We start from the raw sequence: 19077 nt of genomic DNA, 5'->3' as shown, positions 1-19077 counted from the left end.
TAGAATAGAATATATTAAGATCTCTTCAACCCCATGGATGGTGGAGTGATTGGAGCCAGAGAGGCGGGAATGACCATGACCACTGTATTCTACAAAAGAGAGGGGTTAGTATTAATTTCTACAAAAGAGGTACTGGACTAGTCCACCAAGGGTGGTAAGACCACCGACCACTGTATGACCCATCACATGTTTTCGCTGCCTTCTCAATTTGGTTTTCCAGAAATAAGGAGAAGAATAGGGGGAGACGGTTGATCCTCACTCCCTGAAGAAGGAGCCCACAAATTTCTGTAACCGCTACATGGGAAGGTGATGAAGTGCGCTACTTCCCTCCTTTCTTTTTTCCCTTTTAGTCTCCTCTTCCTTCTCCATTCTTACGTAACTTGGGGCCTTTTTACATTCACTTCTCTCTATATATTCCCACCTTAGTTGTGCCATCTTAATTTGTCCTTCTTTGTGCTCTCTCTCTCTCTCTCTCTCTCTCTCTCAAATTTAAAAATGTCAGTTGCAAGACAAGCTAAGAACAAGAAGAGGAAAGAACAAAATGAAGTGCTTACATGGCAGCAGAAGAAGATGATCATGGATGAGGAAGAAGAGCTGATAAAAAGAGAAGTGGAAGAACTTAACACATGGGTATATACCATTTTTTTCATCTTCCCATTTGTATTCTACCAACCATTTTTTTTTTGTGTATGGGTCTATTAAAATTAATCCCTTCATGCTGTGTCTCAAGGACCATTTTATTCATAATTACTGTTTCAAAGGGAAGCTGAGAGAGAGATTAACCCCAACGGGGTAGCCCAGTTGGTATGGGATCTTTGCCTCAGGAAGTGTGTGGTTCTGAGTTCAACTCTTTTTATCTCCTTAGGGTCACTCACACGGGGTGTTTCTTCACTGCTTTCAGTCAAAGTTGAATAGTTATTATTCAACTCCAATATGACCTACTCCATGCGATTATGCGAAAAAAATCCTCTGCCACGGGTGTAGCGGAGCGGCGAGGATCCGATGGCCGGCATGGCATCGGGGTGTGTGCCGATGTTGTCTTGACCGTCCAATGCTCACCGCACGATCTCACCCGTGGCAGAGGATCATCGCCCTACGATTATGGGGTCAGTATGGTCCTGCAAGACAAGTCACACCGAAGGTCTGGATAGAGAGAGAGAGAACCGGAAATCTAGAATTGGACCCCTTCTAGTAATCTTTTTTTTTTTTTTGGGCAGCTTGAAAGAAAAAAAACATCCATTTTAATGTTCTCTTTTTTAGTCTTGGTTAATTTATAGGCTAATATGATCGAAGCTATGGATGATAACCAATTGAGGGAATATATAAAGAACAGACCAGAAGACATGCAGACTAGTACTGCGAAAACTGGGAAAGTAGCACCAACCAAAAGAGTAAGAACTGGATTGGGATCAATTTATTTTACTCAAATTTCATTTTGGTCTCTCACAGTTGCATGAAGATGATGAAGTCTTGATTTCTAATTACTAGAGACTGATTGATCAAGTATTGATAATTGATATATTGCAGGTACGAAAGAGTACTGGGAAGCCTAAAGGTTCTACTTATTCCAGAGGACTGTTGGCTGTAGTTATGAAGTACCATAAAGAAGAAGATGATGAAGAAGCTCCAAAAAAAAAAAATTAGACTTGAAAGTGTGAAACTTTATCTAATTAATCTAACAGAGATGATCCCTGTTACTTTGATTAAATCGTCCTATAATGGGATATAAAATATGGCTTATATAGTATGCACATTTTGTTTTTGATTTTTTTTTTTTTTTGGGTAAGGAAGGATCCTGATCCACAAACATGTTATCTTCTCCTATTATATATTCCATGTGTGTGGATCAAATGTTTTTCATACGAGAACCTGATCTGCTTTCGCCTATAAGCAACCCAAGGCAGACCCCCCATGACTCAAAGGAATCCCTAAGACCATAGAAGGATCCTGATTGATCACAACAGAAATAATAATAGGACCAAAGAGATACAAATATTTGGGACATAATATATACTAAACTTATCAGGATGATGGCTTGCTCTGAAAAAAAATAAAAAATAAAAATAATAATAATCATAATAATAATAATAATAATTCCTTTCATTTAATTTTACTTAACTAACGGAAATTTGTGTTACACCTTACTCTTAAGTGATATTTATGACAATTTCATCCTTGAATTTTTCACTCTGATATTTTTATAATGGGGTATCTTTCTTTCTTTCTTATTTGGAAGCTGTGTATAGGTAAGTTCATAGGTTTAACATAAACTCCGATTGAGTAATTTGGGCAAAAAAACATAAAGTATTGAAACATTCAGGACCACCAAAAAACTGCAAATACATGGAAGAAAGTATGTTTCAAATATTTGATTTAAGTTTGGGTCTAAAATTTTAACATATGAAAAATCTACATCATTCCACAGTTCAAACAATCAGAATTGCCATGTCGCCCTTCCACGTGATGATATAAATGACGCATGTATGAGAACAAGATATGTACTTTCAAGTGAGCCACTTGGAGAAACTTACTAACACCCTCCTAGTTATATTGGTGGTTTGTTCATGTAGACATGTGGGTTATGTTAGTCTTCTTAATTTGTTGATTGATCAATAGCATTCTATTCAGGAAATGGCTTGGATTACTATAGTTGTGAATATGGAAAAATCATTTGATTCCATCTTTCATAGATTGGGTCACAATGCAATAACATGTGGAGTTCACCATGTTTGAAAGCATAAGAGAAATTCTTTTGCTAATATTACCTGAAAATGAGTTAGTTTCTCAGAGAACCGGTATCCTTTGTCACGCGATAGGGGAGCCCTTGGATCTGCGTTACAGACGAGCCTGATCCTTTCTTAGATGCCTCATAGCTCTATGGGAAACTATATGTCAAAATAAATCAAAATTTTTATTTAATATGATATTAATTAGTATCAATGGATATGAGAAAATACATTTTTTTATTAAACGAAATTATTATTGAAAGAATGATGAGAGAGACCTTTTTTTTTTTTTGGTAAAGAATGATGAGAAAGACTTTACAATGAACATAGGGGCTTGACTCACCCACTTTCTACAAACGAAGAAGAGAAGCCCCCTTGTATGAGATATGAGCCTCACCACTAACTCACTAGGAACATTAAAATTTTAAAAATAAAAAAATTAGAGTGTCATCTACAAGCAGGCCAGTGGCCCAGTCCAAAGAGGAAGAAGACTCATTTAAACATGCCACTAATCCCCTAGAATCAGAAAATATGATCAACCTCCTCAACTGGAGACTCCTGGCTAATAGCAAAGCCATCTCTCATAGCGTCAGCCTCTATTGAAGGAAAAATAAAAAGCTCCAGCTACCTTCGGCCTTCGCCACTACAAAATTTCTCTGAAAATCCCCAATAATAATGCCACATGGAATAAAAATTTTGGGATGATGGTACCATGGGAATTAGTTTTCCTTTTCGAAAAATGTGTTATTGGATTTTTAAAGCTTTACTTTACCGTATGACAAACTCCATCTATTATGAAACTTGAACATAAAAAATTATGTGCCCCATTTAACCTGCCATGAGTGACTTCTTATGTAAGCTGTCGAACAAGATCCTTTCAAGTGCACCCGTCTTTTCGGCAGAGGATGTTGAACGGCTAGGAAGTACTTGCATGGGGTGCATGCCCCAGTGCTGCCAGTCGTCCAATGCATGCTGGAGGGGCTTGTGCTGCCATGAAACCCATTCCTCAAAATATAAAATAAAAATAAGGAAAAGGGTTGTCTAAGCAAGGGTGGCTACAACCCCTGTGACAACCAAAGAAATGAAATCTAAAAAGATATTTTGGAAAATACTATAACTTAGAAGGGTATTTGTGAACCCCAGGGGGAAGTAAATTATTTCATTTCTTTGGCTGCCAGCAAAGACTTGACTGCCTCCGGGTAGCAGCCAAATTTTTTCCGCTTAGATGAGTAAATCAATGAAGTGTGTTAGAATGATACCATAGATTGAAGGGCAGTGAGTTCAATTTTATGTAAAGAAAAGAGAGAGAAATTAGAGGTGAGGTGCTAACGTATCCTACCCCAACGGCTCAAGAGTCGGAACCTTTTCTCATAAAAGAATCCTTAATGTTTAAAATGTTATCTTCTCATTGCCGGATGCCTTCTCCTCATGAGAAGTTGCGGGGAACATTCATTTCCTGACAGTTGTTCCAACGGCAATGAAGATAAATGGTGACCTCTCATCTTCGTTTACTTTCATATTTTTCTTTTCCTAGTAGCCAGCAAAATATATATTAAATTCAAAAATATAAAAAAAAATGTACAGGATTTGCATCCAAACATGCCCAGATGAGCAGAACAAAAAAAACTTCCAAACAACATATTATATTTAATTAAAGAACAAAAATTTTGTATTTAAAATCAAGTTCATTCAAAGTCATGAACAAAAAAATACAACTCATCTAGTAAAATCTGAGTTGTGAAGAGAATAAGAAATATGAACCTGAGTTGACTCACCAAACTTTAGAACATAGACAACTTGCGTTTGTTTGAACTCTTCAAACTAAGTCTTTCTGTGTCTCCCATTCTTGACCTTTGGAAACCACTTATTTATATATACATCACTTTTGAGGACATTAATGTGATTCAAATCCTATCAAAGAAGAGCAGTTGGTTGGCCTTCTCATCACTGGCAGCATCAAGAGATAAGTAACAGCCTGCCTCAAATTTAAGTTAAAATTTCTTCTGGTTCTAGTTTTGTGCTTTGTTCTTGTATTTTGGATTCTCTAAGTATATAGCTATATGCTTCTCTAGTAGTGTCAGTTTCATTTTTCCTTTCATCAACTGTCTTAATTTTTCTTGTTTGCTATTTTTCATTGCATTTGTTGTGTGCTATCTGCTTTTGGTTAGATTTTATTTTCTTGTGCAGAATATCACACCCTATTTTGTCCTTGCATTCTATAATATGCCAAGTGCTTTCCAATTCTAATTGATGTTCCAAGACCCATGCAGTTTTATTGAGTTACTCTTCATCTCCTTTTATCTCCCTTCTTTCCATTTTTTCAATTCATTTCTGATTGTGTAAGCTGTGTGTGCATTCTATCACATCACATACTTGGGAATTCTGATAATGACCTTTTCCAACCCCAATGGAATTCCATTATTGAGTTTCTTCCCTCTGCCCTGTCTTGCTTTTCTCTGTTTTTTTCATCACTTCGTTTGTCGAGTATTTGCTACTTTGTTTTAGATGTACTTTGTTCTTCCTGGGACAAAAACCCAACTCAGTATCTTGTGTGCATTCTATAATATGTCAGGTGCTTTCCAATTCTGATTTATCTCCAAGACCCATGTCTGACCTATCTCGCTTCTTTCCGTTCCTTCAATTCCTTTCTTAAAGGACATGCTGCTTTGTTTGTGTGTATTACTACTCTTGTACCAACTACTGATTGTGTATCCTGTGTGTGTGTTCTATCATATATCACATGCTTTGGAATTCTGATTAATTTTTCTTTTCCATCTCCATTGCAATTTCAATATTGAGTTTCTTCCCTCCGCTCTGTCTTGCTTTTCTCTGTTTTCCTTCAATTATCTGAGTATTTACTACTTGTTTTGGGTGTACTTTGTTCTTCCTGGGACCAGCCCCAACTCATTATCTTGTGGACATTCTATCATATATCACACACCATCCAATTCTGATTCCCATGGTTAGTCTAGCGCTATTGGGGATCTTGGCAAAACCAGCTACAGACCTTGGGAAGGGTTTGACAGAATTTCTCTGGCCTCAGTTGTGCTTTTGTTTTACTTACAAAGATAATGTCAATAACCTTCGGAAACAAGTGGAAAAACTACTTGCAAGGAGAACTGATGTTGAATATTCGGTTGAACAAGCACAACTGAGAGGAGATACAATCTTAAAAGAAGTGGAAAGGTGGATGGGAAAAACAACTGAGATTGTATCAAAATTTAGGAGCTTGTATGATGATGATTTATTATTTTCAAGGGATACTAGGAAATGTTGCGCTCGTTATGTGCTAAGCAGAAAAGCAGTGAAGATTCTGCAGGAGGTTTCAAACCTTATAGAGGAAGGGAAATTTGAAAAGGGGGTATCACATTCCTCAGCTTCTCCTCCTGACACAAATGCAATTCCAGCTGCAGAATTTGTGGCTTTTGAGTCAAACAGATTGGCCATGGAGAGGGTAATGGGGGGATTAAGGGACAAAGAAGTACATATCATTGGGTTACATGGTATGGGCGGAGTGGGTAAGACAATGCTGATAAAAGAAGTCGGTAGACAAGCTAAAGAAGATGGGCTTTTTGATCGGGTATTAACCATAGTCATTTCCCAAAAACCTGACTTAGCAAGGATTCAGGCTCAAATTGCCAGTTCATTAGGACTACAATTTAGAGAGGGGGGGAATACACTCATAAGGGCAGCAGAGCTCTCTGAACGATTCAAAAGGGAGAGGAGGGTCCTTGTGATATTGGACGACATATGGGATGCACTAGATTTATCTAAAGTGGGAATTCCCATAGGTGGAAACCATAGAGGCTGCAAAGTTGTAATCACCACAAGAAGAGAGAATGTATGCCATGAGATAGGTAATATGGGAAACCATACAAGGATCATACTTTTAGATGCCTTATCAGAAGGAGATGCTTGGGATTTGTTTAGAAGGAATGCTGGTGACATTGTCAACAACACAGCAATCCAAGATGTTGCAAGGGATGTCGCAAGGGAATGTGGGGGTTTACCCATTGCACTTGTCACAGTTGGAAAGGCACTGAGAGATAAGAATAATTTACGAGTATGGAAAGCGGCAAGAAATCAACTTAGAAAGTCTACGAGCTCAAACATCGAAGGAATGCATGACAGAGCATTGCCCTGTTTGAAGTTGAGTTATGATTATCTGAAAAGTGAAGAAGAAAGGAAACTGTTCTTGCTTTGTTCCTTGTTTCCTGAAGATTATGACATCAGTATAGAGTTACTGGTGGAATACGGGATAGGTGAGGGACTGTTTCAACATGTAGACACAATGGAGGAAGCAAGGGATCGAGCACTTATGATTGTAGACAATTTGAAATCTTCTTGTTTGTTGTTAGATGGGATGAGGCAAGATTGGGCTGTGTCTTTCCATTATGCTATAGGGAGTGTTAGAATGCATGATGTGATTCGTGATATGGCCATTTCCATTGCATCTAGTTCCAGTTCTAGTGATCTATTCTTGGTAAAAGCAGATGTAGGATTGCAGTGCTGGCCGAGGAATAATTCAGCATCTGAAAAATATTCAAGTATCTCATTGATGGGCAATCCAGGTCTTCGTGAGCTCCCTGATGGGTTGATTTACCCGAGACTCCGTACCTTGCTGTTGCAAGAATGCTATGGCTATGAACCTGTTACAATGCCCGGTAGCTTTTTTGAGCACATGAGCACACTTAGAGTTTTGGATCTGAGTCATAATATCTTTCAATATCCCTCACCATTCTTATTTGAACCCTTGACAAAACTGCGTGTACTTTGTATACGTGTGTTTTACGTGATGAGTACACCTATAGATCTCAGGTTTGGAGCTCTAAAGAGATTAGAGGTACTTCGGTTACAAGTGTTTCAGTTGGTGGCCTTCCCAAAAGATATAGCCCAATTGGTGAATTTACGGTTGTTGGATTTGTCATCATGTCGTTTCACTACAATTCCACCCGGAATTTTATCAAGGCTTTCTCAGTTGGAAGAACTATACATGAAAGGAAGCTTTAATGAGTGGGGCATGGTGGTAGTTCAAGGAGGGAATACTGGAGAAATTACCAATGCTGGCCTTGCTGAGATAAATCGCTTGCATCGTTTGAACATATTGCACATTGACATAGCACGCGGTGAATGTGTTCCCCAAGAAGCTGATTTTCTTCCAACATTGACTAAATTTCGCATACTTATTGGTAGCACCATTGAAGATGCACTTGCAATCGAAAATATATCTAGAACTCCAAGAGAGTTGGTCCTCAATGGTATTGTAATCAACAATTTGCCACGCTGGTTCAAGAGAGAGATATTGGCTACAACAGTGGGACTCAAGTATACTCCAAGGAGGGCAGTGAATATTCTTGTAGAATTTGATCAATTTGGTTTACTAGATTGTTTGCAGGTTCTCATTGTTCATGCCTGTACTTTGATACAATCTCTCATGAATGCAACAGAATGGAATCCAAAAAGATCTGCATTTATTAATTTAGTGAAACTGTATCTCATCAATCTATCCAACTTGAGGAACATTTGCCTTGGCCAACTCCCAACTAGCTGTTTCAAGAATCTAAGAGTCCTACGAGTTTTCAACTGTCCACAACTGAGGAAAGTCATGACTGCATCACAAGCTAAAAATTTGCAGCAATTGGAAGAGCTCGAAATATCATTTAACCAAGCAATGGAAGAAATTGTGGAAAGGGAAGGAAGAGGAGAAGTGCATGAGACAATCGTGTTTCCAAGATTGAGGACTGTTCGACTTCTGGAAATGCTTAACCTAATGTGTTTTTATGGAGGAGATTCTCTGGTTGAATGCCCATCCTTGGAAGAGGTGATCGTTGATACCTGTCCAAATTTGAAGACATTCGCTTCCGGTTTGCAATTCACACCCAAATTTAGGAGGATAAGAGCCTTAATAATGGGCAGAGGGCTAGATATTGATGTGGAGCAGCCACTCCATGGCCAACTAAACTCTGCTCTGCGACTCCATTTCTCAAAATGGGTGGTATGAATCACTAACTTCTCTCTCATTTACTTTTTTTGCCTATATGTGTTTGTTTACTTGTCCATCTTTCTTCATTCATAAAAATTTCTCCTGGCCTGGCCAGCTTTTAGTCCATATCTATGCATTTGTATGTGTATGTGTATGTGTATGTGAATATGTGCATGCACATCAGAATATTGCTTATACAGTAATAACAATATACACATTCTGATATCATTTAAAACAAAAAGGATCCATGTATAACACAGTACTGCTCAGTCTAGTTGGATGTAAAACGATGATGAAAGAAATCACATATCTACTGGAATCTAGCACTTTGTTTGAAAATTTGTATAATTTAGGCTACTGTATTCATTAAGTTTATAAATTGCTTACAAAATTATTTCTGGTAATGATCACAAAGAGGAATAATTTTGGCATACTCTACAATCTGGTTAATTCTAAATAATGTGTTTCCTGCGACGGTTTTAACTAATAAGAATGTTTTCTATATATAAAAGTATATCCATCCATGCATGTAAATATCTACATACTTGTGTACTTGTCTCTTGATGGGGTTTATTATATACTTAAACAGAACGAAATCTGTATTTTTTGTGTTCCTGAAAAAGGTGTGGAATGATATGCAGGAAGCAATAACTTCAGGGGTGCAGAGTACAGCTAAACCTTTCGGTAAGTGTCCCTCTTTCTTTGCTTCCATTTATATCTAATTTTGACCACTTTGATTCTCTCTACTTTACTTGTTTAACTACCTAACCCACCCAATCGCTACATCTCCAACTTCAGATCCTCGTTCACATTTATTTACAATGTTTGGATTATGGGAAGGCTATCCATTTGTTGACTTAGTTTACAAGTCAATAGAAGTAACTTCACGGATACAGTATGTGGTCACATATGAAAATGAGGTCCTTGTCAGCTCAAATGGTGTAAATGGAAAAAAACGAAACACCATTCGTGTAAATGTCACTCCCACCGTTGAAACATCAGCCGGTGAACATCAAGGATCTATGGGGGACCAACAGAATGGCAGCACCCCAACACAAAGTGTTGGAGGAAGTAGCAAACAGCAAGGTAAGCGGTTAATTGTCTCACATGGAACAGAAACTCCAATTCTGAGACAAGAAGAGAGCAGTACATTAAGAGATAAGAGTAGAACTTCCCTATCAAATGCTAATGGCACCAGCACAACACAAAAGCCCAGTGGACGTAACAGATTGGGAACAGAGCAATTAGCCCTGCCAGTAAATATTGGCACCAACACACAAAGTTTGCAAGATGGTCAAAGAATTCCAACAGAGAACTCTAATCGTGGTGATACAATGCAAAGGCCTAGAGAAAGTAGCCCCCCCTCAACAAATGTCAAAGCCAGTATTGACAGGCCAGGAGAAAGTAGCACATTGAGAGATGATGATGGATTAACAAATTCTAATGGAAACGCCACGAATGTTGTTAAGGCCATAGTAGAAAAGCCAGGAGAAATTAGCACACTGGAAGGTAAAGAAGGAACCCTGTTATCAAGAGCCAATAACAACACAACAATGCAAAGGTCCGGGGAAGGTGGCACCACAATGCAAAGTCTGGGCAGTAGCACAATGGAAAATAACTATACAAGTGCCCCATCAGATGCCACAACTATATGGGAGAAAGGAGAAAGTAGCAATCCAGGAGGTAACCTCTCAAACTACAATTGTTTTCTGCACATTCATATCCTTTGTGTGAATGGGTCTTTTAGTTGGTATAGCAGATCAAAGGTCATAATACTTTGCATTTTTTACTGACATGCCATGTTTGAACTCTTTTAGCAAATATTGCCACTACTGCACCAAGTCTCAGAGACAACCAAAGAATCCTCATAGCAAATACTAATGGTGACAGCACAATGCAAAGGCCGAGAGACAGTGCTTCCCTCTTTACAAATACCAATGCCACCACAGGAACGCAAGGAGGTAATGAAAGAACCCTTTCACTTAGATCCTCTGACTACCAATGGTGTCCCGAATATTTTCAGGACATGAGGACTTACCTAGTGTTTCTAAGATGTTTAAGATAGATCCATTATATAATCCTTTTGTTCAAATATATGTGGTTGATCAATGTCTGATTATTTCAGGGAACTCTTTATCTACCATCTGGATTCCTATTTCTCTTAGCTGCAGTAGTTGGGTTATGCCAATAGAAAATTTTCACTAAGGCAAATTACTAACTGAATCATGAGACAAATGGATTGAGTAGTGGATTGATGAAATCCATGTATCATTACTGGCTGAATCGTGGCAGCCTTTCCCATCTCCCAACCTCTTCCTCGTCCTGTGATCAGCTTACCAAGAGTAGGCCGAAAGGCTAGAAGTCACACATTTCCTTTTTCTTTTTCTTGATGTTTCTTTCAGGGTTTCAACTTTCATTAATAAACATATTTTTCAATCAGTCCTTGTAATTGTTATGATATTTCCAGATGAAAGTCTTTTGCTGAAATATTATTGCACCACTTTTATGATACATCAATTTCTGAATTTTCCCTTCTAGGGTTTTTTCTTTTGTAATGTTGCCTCTGGAATTTAACACTTATGTTATGCTGATGCTTTGAATTCCTTTTTGAGTGTTCTATTTTATCTGTTAAGTTATCCAACTATGCCTGAGTTTCCATATTGAACACTGGAATAGTCTTCATTAACAAGCTCTAGAAAAGTTTACCAAGGACTAGATTGAAGAGTTTCTTGTTTAATCTATATTTCTTCTTGTCAGCTAAACCCTGAAAGGTTCAGATTTTCAAGATCATAGGGTTTCTCACACAACCCATTAAGTTTTCACTTTGATCACTGGACATTGTGTTAGGCAACTCTGTTATATCAATGAAATTTTTTCTTCCATGAATAAGGCAACATTTAAACTAATTTCTAAAATGATCTAAATTGCATATAGAACAATATTTTATGAGAATCTGTAAACTCAGATATGCAGAATGTTGTTTGATAAGGAAATTTCCAATTCTCTTGCAGGATTTCAAAGTGGAGAGGATGATCAATATTCCATCCGAAGGTGCATTGAGGTTCTAACTGCCATTGACAATGTGAGTGACAATATTTACTTACAGGCACTCAGGATGTTCCAAGATCCTAGTTGGAGACAGACTTTCATTAGTTTGACAACTGATAGAAGGGTTATGTGGTTGAAGAGTTTGGAATGATATTTCAATCCTGGTTGTTGTTTATGTCTATTTAGGACTGGGTTCTCTCTCTCTCTCTCTCTCTCTCTCTCTCTCTCTCTCTCTATAGATCTCTTTCTGAATATGATTGCAGTGTGTTTCATGAGATAGAACTTTGAATTGAGGCAGCAGTTTTCTTTCTTCCTTACATGTCTGGATTGAGCATAAAGAGGAATTCATGTGACCTTCTGTTTAGTTACTATTAAGGACTTTCACACCATCTGGTGACTTCTCTTATGTTCACAGTGGAGTGAAACTTGAAAAACTTTGTATTTGTGATGGGATTGCTATTGATGCTGCCTCTAGATCGAGATTTAGATTTCAATAATGGCATTAGTGGTCCACTGCTGATGGCAATGCCGAAGGTGGGGGTTCCTCTATTGCTTTGTGGTTGTATTCATCTAGGAATGCCTGGACGTTAAATTCTTGTTTATTTTTTATTTATTTTCCTTTTCTTGTATTATCTGGTTTTTTAACAAAAATAAAATAAAAATTGCATTCGCCTAATCAACATGTCAAGTATTGAAATTTCATAATACTTGTTGGGACAAATGCGTAAATACGAGGAAGAAACCAAACAAACAATCATACACAAACACAAGGAATCAACATGGTTCGATATGAATGCCTACAGCCAGCCACGAGAACCAAGTAAATTTTCATTAAGCCAGAACAACACTTTATACCACCGTTTACCTCACAATGTGATCTACATGGTAGACTTGGAGAGGGCTGATGTATAAGTTGTCACAGAAGAATGTCTAAGAAGAAGAGTCAGCCAAAGTAAAACAAGGTAGACTTGGATGTCCAATTCGACTTGCCAGATTTTAGTTGATATTGCAAAAAAGTGTACTTCCGTAGGATTATTTGAACAAATAATAATGAGAAAGCTCTAATAAGTATAATGGAATTCTACGCTGAAATAGGGGTAATTTTTAATCCCTAGATTTTGAGATCTTAAATCTATAGAATATTCAAGTTAAACTGTGTTAACAACCTGAATCATCTTGACATAGCGAACACCACAATTAGGGAGAAAGAACCCTATCAGTCTGGTCTAACTTGTAAGCAACATCAGCGCATGAGGCCAATAGGCAGGCGTGCGCCATGTGGGAGCATATTCAGCACACATGGCAGGGGAGCGTGATCTTTTCATGCCCACCTGTGTCTGGGTGTAGGCTACACCAAACTGTGGCAAAGTTCTTTCCTAGTTTTTAATAGCCAAATGGACATGTCCTTGGATTAATTCCCAGTCGTTGGAAACGAATCCATTGGTCAGATTTTGATAGATCTGCAGATTTCATGTGAATAGATGAAGCATCAAATCATCTGTGCTTATGTGATGTGATGAAGTTGTAAAGCCTGATTTCATCTTGTTCAATGAGAACCATCAAAATAGAACTACTATTGGAATCTAAGATGGTGGTTCCACATCTGACTTCTGAACCAAAATGAGAATGAACCCTGGATAATACAGATCAGATAATAGATTAGATCTATGGAATTATAGTTTTAAATAACAGCTTGGATCTGAGCCCAATCAATATTCGACATGATCAACCCAAATTTTACAATGAATTTAAATTTAAAACCCAAATTCGACAAAAATTTCACTAAAACTTCAAAAAGATTCATCACATCCAGTTATTTCAGAAATGACAATCAGTGTTCCTCTATACATTCTACAATAACAAATTACAAAACCTAAAGAGAAGAAAGAGGGAGGGGGGGGGGGGGAGGGGGAGGGGAGAGGATTGAATGAAAAAACTAGACTTTCATAATGTTGTATAATTTCTGCCACCTTTACTACTTACAAGTTCACACAGCCGGCATGGCAATGTGTCCAGGCTCGCTGCACGGGTCTTCCCATAATTACCTAAAACACCACATCGCCTCCAAGCATGATATTCTGCATAGGCAACAGGGTCATTTGCAAGGGCCTTCACATAGGAAGCCAGTTCCTCCATGGATCTGAACTTAGTCCCATCTATAATTGAATGTGGTGGAACAAAGTCCCACACATTTGGAGCCCCAAAGTAGATGGGAACTGCACCTGAATCTAGGGCATAAAATAGCTTCTCAGTTACGTAGCTCTCAGTCATGGTGTTCTCAATTGCAAGGACAAACTTGTAGTGAGACATAGCACAGTGTAGATGATCCCACCATTTTGGAGAGGACTTGATGTCATTTGCACAATCAGGGTATTGAACAAGTGCCATATCCAGGCCTCCAACATTGTTCAGGCACTTGCCGAAAGAGTGGTGAGGCAACAATTTGAGAAGACTCTGGGCAAGTCTGTTTCTTCGGGGAAGGCACCTTGAGGAAGACCAGTAAACAAGTGTCTCCTGAAGAGGTAAGGATGATACTTAGAGCTCAAGTCTTGAGCTCAAATCTTGAAACCAAAATAAATAAGAATGCAATAACAATTGGCTCATATTACACAAATAAAATCAAAAGAAAACTGTAAGAAAAGGAGAAGGGAGAGGAAAAGATAGAAATTTACAGTGTTTTTATAAGAGGACAGGTGATAATTTCGATTGTTATGGAACAGGGCACCAGCATAAGTTGACTGCACATCATCATCAGGGTGATAACTAATAAAAATATCCTCATGACCAGACCGTTTCCTCCCAGCTTCAAGGTCCATATATACCCGAAGTGGATCACCTTCTCTTCTCTAGCAAAAGAAAATTTTCAAATAACAAGAAGACCAAAAGAAAGCATAACAAAGTAGAACTATAAGACCAAAAGAAGTGAAGTAAATCCATGACAAATGTGTTGAGGCTAAAATACTTATTTCCTTTAAGGTTAAGCATCTGCTCTAGAAATCAAAAGTGGGAACTGGATTTCTCTATATCATCTCAGTAAGTTCATGACAAGTGCAATTAAATCCAACACCAAAACACCGATTACTAGTTATGACTATGAAAATTGTAAGCAAAGAATCACATGCAGACCTGAGAAATTTTTTTAAGACAAGGACAAGACTCCATTAAAATATAACAAACAATCCAATTGTAATTTAATAATAAAAAAAATCTGATTAGCACATCAAGCAAAATAACTATTAAGTCTTATGAACTTCCAAGCTGAGTCATCCAAGTGCCACATACAGCCTGACTCTCTCTGTCAGTTGAGACAATAAAGCGAGTACTAATCTCACATAATGGAGCAAACACAGTCACTCATATAGTCTTAGCAATTAGAATACCATTTTCAATATGATAGGATGCAGAATTATTTGATGAACGCTTTTTAAAGATTACATGATGCATTACCTCCTACCACACTGAGAAGTGTTAGGCACTGTTTTGGACTCACCTGTTGGAATTAATGGATTACATGATGCATTACCTATTACAAAGAAAAGCCATGGGATCAAAGGCCCAACACCTACACAACCCAACCTAATCCAAGGCTTATTTCTAATAAAATAAACCCTTCAAGTGTATCTGCATCACATTTTCTTATGCTGCCTGCCTGCCACATTATCATAGTCGTGTTGATCCAAACGGATCTAACCTGATATGAATCTTACCTTCACTAATGATTACATACCCATGCTGCTAAAGACACAAAAGGATGACCTGATACAATCTCCAATGTCCATTATAAAGCCATTGCGCAAATAAGTATTCATTTATATATAAAATACATTAACATCTTAGATTTTTTTTTTTTTTTTTTTTTTTTTTTTATTTTTATTTATTTTATTTTATTTTTTTATTTTTTTTTTTTGAGAGGGGAGGGGGAGTGGGGATGCATGTAATACACAGAATCACCTACGTCCTCAATAACTGTAGAAACACAGGCAAACAAGGGATATTAGAATTAACAGAAGTCTTTCAAATCTCGATGCATTATTCAACTAACATTTGATCGAAGTTCTTAATAATAATCTTAATGTTATTTGACCACGATAGACTACATCATTATAATTGCCTTTACTTGAAAGAACTAATTTAGTTTTCTTGTTTTGCTTGATTAAAGACAACATGGTTGAATCTGACATAGCTTCATTTTCCCCCCGGAAAGAAAGTCTTCCCATTTTTTATTTCTTTTTTGTTGAATGCTTCAGCAACAATTATAGATTTCATTAAATCAGTAGTTTCCAATGGAAGGGTGAAAATGAAGCCTCTTAGTCTTCAATTATATGTTTCTTTTTCCCAGTTCCCATAATGTGGTCAGTTAGCTACAGGGCCATGGTATGCCAAGCATTGAAAGTGATCGGCACCGAGGCTAACAATGAATCTTATATCTTTTCCAACTGGGAAATCCACTAATAAACAATGTTCCATCAACTTTAGCTCATTATTGTGATCAACTTAAGAGTGTTGTATGATTATGAGTTTCTCTCATAACATGATCTTCATTCTTCTATTTCCTTTAAAAGGAATGGTGGTCAAGAGACATTTGCAAAGAAGATCTAGATAACTCGTACATTCCATGTTGGAAAAGATATGACATGGTATGGGTATGGGTATTTTCAAAACATCCAAATCTCTCATACAATTTTTCAATTTGATTTTCTTTAGTGGGAGGGGAAGAAATATGTGACTTTTTCTTGCACACACACACAACATAAATTGTTGGCTTGCATCTTTGCAATCGCATGCCCTTCAACTTTTCAGATGGTAGACTCTTAACACGCCCTCATACTTGAAGTAATTGATGTCATAAAGCAAGGTCAGATTTGTATGCTTTTGCTAAATATTTACAATAATGGATGGATCTACATTATTAACTGTGTTGTTTAAATTTTTTTGCAATATTTATATGATGTGTCCAAGCACCCATTCCAATTGGTGAATTCACATTAGCCAGACCCAATACAATAAGATTTAATAGCCAGACATAGACAGAGATGACTCCAACATATGTACAAACACCGCACACCTGCACCAAACCCATGTAGCAACCAACTTGCTAAAATCTTTGCCACAAGACCTATCTTGTTCTATTCCTCTTTCCATCAAACATATCATTCTAGTGAAGATTGTCTACTAACCAACTCCCTCACTGATAAGCTCCCCAAGTAAGGAATCTACAGCTAGTTTAGTATTTGGATTGAAGCTTCCTTCTTATGTTTGGTGTTTGGTTGTATGCCTATTGTTTTACCAGGCTTACTGTGGTAGTTTACTGTTCCATGCTTTCTTTCCATTGTTACCCATCAAAAAGGAAAGAGATTGAAAGACAAATTTGTTTTAACATCAACGCATCATCATAATAACCACATTCTGATCATTAGCCTACTCCCAATCATTTTGTGCTGCCAAAACAAATTGCTTTTAAAAGCAGAGTCATGTCTTCCTTTAATCCTTTTTCAAAATCTTTTTTACATCACCTTTATTTATGTTTTTCCAAATCCTTTTACAACACCTCAATTTATGTTCTCGACTCTCTACCTTTCTACCTTTCCCTTATTTAGAGTCTGCAAATCTCACACAACAACCTCTAACCAGTTCCAGTTCTAATTCTTGACCCACATCTTTCTGACTTCATTCCAAAGAATAATCAAACCAAGATAACAGAAGTGGTTGAGAAATAAGGAACAACAATCCAATTTTAACATTCAATCAATTCCATATTATAATCATCTGATTACCCTCATGTAGCATCTACTATAGCTCAGCGATTCATTTTAATTGCACAACAAGATAAAGACAACTTATAGATATTTAAAATAATTTCTGCAAAGCATGATTTATTGTTTAGTCCCGACCAATTCAGAACCCAAAAAAAGGTTAAGAGATGAAAAAGAAGTACCTTGGGTGGAGGTGTAATGGTCTCGAACAGAAATGCGTCAGCCTTATCAGCCAAAACAGGGGACTTGGTCCACAAGCAGCTCAACCCACATCGGCAAGAATACAAATTATCAAGATTATCAGGAATCCAAGTCCACCCTTTAACAAGAATACTAACATGTTTCATCTTCATCGCTCCACAGTCAATAAAACCATCAACATCCTGCAGAGCAGAAGTAAAAGGAGAAGAGGAACTATTTGAAGCCGATTGTGTATGCTTTTCCCTAAACTGAGCACAACCCACCGAAGAATCCCATTTTCTGTAAGCACCCAACAAATCCCCAAAAGGATATGGGTTGCGCTCAACTGCTGATTTCGAATCGCGAATAAATGGTACCGAAGAGGAGATAGGTGGGAATTCGAGGAACCCTGAAACGAGAAGAATCAGAAAGGCGAAACAAGAAATCGTAGCAACGATGATAGAGTTGAGGGATTGGATTTGCAAGGTGGGATGAAGACTCCAATTAGGCCTCTCCATCTCTCCCAGAGGAGAGAGAGAGAGAGTGAGAGAGGGCGATCAGTAGTCAGTCCGCCGTCCAAAAGGTTTCTTCTACGCTGCCTCTTGCGGGCAGCCGCCTGGGGGACATTTCTTCTTGTCAATATTTTTGTGCACTTTTTTTTTTTCACATCCTATAGACCTGCCCTAGGCCACTTTACCCACGTACAAGAGTTATTATTATTATTTTTTTTTTATAGTAGTTGGGGGTGTGAAATGCTTGTGATAGGAGTTGATCCCTAGACCACAAACCTGGTGCCTACTCTACCAACAGAAGCTACAATCAATGCGCTATGCATTAGATTCACTTGTCAATATTTTTGTGCATAGTCAATGATTTGGACTCAATTTGGGAATTGTGATCCCAAGTAGGTCTAGTCGATTCCTATCTCTATCGGAATTGGCTAGAATTGGCCATTTTGTAAATCAGGGAGAGAGAACACTATCAGGTTGCAGGGTACACGATAGCATCGCCCAGTGTTTAGAGAATGAGAGAGATAAACACAGGGAGGCAATAGCATATGCTGCGCAGCCAAATAAGAAACTCAACCGAAAAATGATTCTTATTTGGGAATTAGCTTCCCCTCTCCCTCCCCTCTCTTGAAATGACCTCTATATCCCTTGAAATGATTCTTGTTTGGGCCAATTAATGGGTATTTTCTATCGGCATAATCTAGGGGTGTAAATTTGACCCTGACAACGCGAACCCGCCCTAACCTGCCCTAAGCCTGAAAAGTGCATAGGCTAAGTTTTCTAACCCTAAGGGATTGGTTAGGGTTGAAAAACACTAACCTTGGTTTAAGATTGGGTTGGGCCAGATTAGGTTATAATATAATATATAATAATATTAC

General features: G+C 37.8%; 3 protein-coding genes across 4 annotated transcripts; 2 read left to right on the top strand and 1 right to left on the bottom strand.

Annotated features, from left to right (window-relative positions):
- The first annotated feature begins 403 nt into the window (after window positions 1–403).
- LOC122084402 lies at window positions 404–1747 on the top strand. 2 transcript variants are annotated; one of them, XM_042652657.1, is made up of 3 exons: window positions 404–630; window positions 1278–1391; window positions 1528–1747. In XM_042652657.1, the coding sequence occupies exons 1-3, from the start codon at window positions 496–498 to the stop codon at window positions 1642–1644; spliced, it is 366 nt and encodes a 121-aa protein (XP_042508591.1). In that variant the 5' UTR covers window positions 404–495; the 3' UTR covers window positions 1645–1747. The 2 variants fall into 2 exon arrangements, 1 of the variants encoding a protein (XP_042508591.1); XR_006141907.1 differs by having other exon boundaries at window positions 411–630; window positions 1261–1391.
- Window positions 1748–5685: 3938 nt separating this feature from the next.
- On the top strand, window positions 5686–12292 carry LOC122073744 (disease resistance protein At4g27190-like). Its single transcript, XM_042638372.1, has 5 exons — window positions 5686–8721; window positions 9351–9393; window positions 9508–10392; window positions 10527–10670; window positions 11721–12292. Exons 1-5 carry the CDS (start codon window positions 5686–5688, stop codon window positions 11906–11908), a joined length of 4296 nt encoding a protein of 1431 aa, XP_042494306.1. The 3' UTR covers window positions 11909–12292.
- Window positions 12293–13504: 1212 nt separating this feature from the next.
- On the bottom strand, window positions 13505–18339 carry LOC122090638 (alpha-(1,4)-fucosyltransferase-like). The gene is made up of 3 exons (XM_042660318.1): window positions 17693–18339; window positions 14430–14603; window positions 13505–14271 (listed from the first exon to the last, which is right to left on the bottom strand). Exons 1-3 carry the CDS (start codon window positions 18206–18208, stop codon window positions 13702–13704), a joined length of 1260 nt encoding a protein of 419 aa, XP_042516252.1. The 5' UTR covers window positions 18209–18339; the 3' UTR covers window positions 13505–13701.
- Between the last annotated feature and the right edge of the window lie 738 nt (window positions 18340–19077).

This window comes from Macadamia integrifolia, chromosome 1 (genome assembly GCF_013358625.1).
Source record: "Macadamia integrifolia cultivar HAES 741 chromosome 1, SCU_Mint_v3, whole genome shotgun sequence".
Lineage (NCBI taxonomy): Eukaryota > Viridiplantae > Streptophyta > Magnoliopsida > Proteales > Proteaceae > Macadamia > Macadamia integrifolia.
This window is presented reverse-complemented; position numbering and strand designations above follow the sequence as displayed.

Coding starts and splice junctions, on each gene's coding strand:
- LOC122084402 (XM_042652657.1), top strand. CDS start 496: ATGTCAGTTGCAAGACAAGCTAAGAACAAGAAGAGGAAAGAACAAAAT. Junction 631..1,277: donor TGGAAGAACTTAACACATGG/GTATATACCATT, acceptor GTTAATTTATAG/GCTAATATGATCGAAGCTAT. Junction 1,392..1,527: donor AAGTAGCACCAACCAAAAGA/GTAAGAACTGGA, acceptor GATATATTGCAG/GTACGAAAGAGTACTGGGAA.
- LOC122090638 (XM_042660318.1), bottom strand. CDS start 18,208: ATGGAGAGGCCTAATTGGAGTCTTCATCCCACCTTGCAAATCCAATCC. Junction 14,604..17,692: donor CCATTACACCTCCACCCAAG/GTACTTCTTTTT, acceptor TTCTTTTGCTAG/AGAAGAGAAGGTGATCCACT. Junction 14,272..14,429: donor TGTCCTCTTATAAAAACACT/GTAAATTTCTAT, acceptor TTACCTCTTCAG/GAGACACTTGTTTACTGGTC.
- LOC122073744 (XM_042638372.1), top strand. CDS start 5,686: ATGGTTAGTCTAGCGCTATTGGGGATCTTGGCAAAACCAGCTACAGAC. Junction 8,722..9,350: donor TCCATTTCTCAAAATGGGTG/GTATGAATCACT, acceptor AATGATATGCAG/GAAGCAATAACTTCAGGGGT. Junction 10,393..10,526: donor AGAAAGTAGCAATCCAGGAG/GTAACCTCTCAA, acceptor GAACTCTTTTAG/CAAATATTGCCACTACTGCA.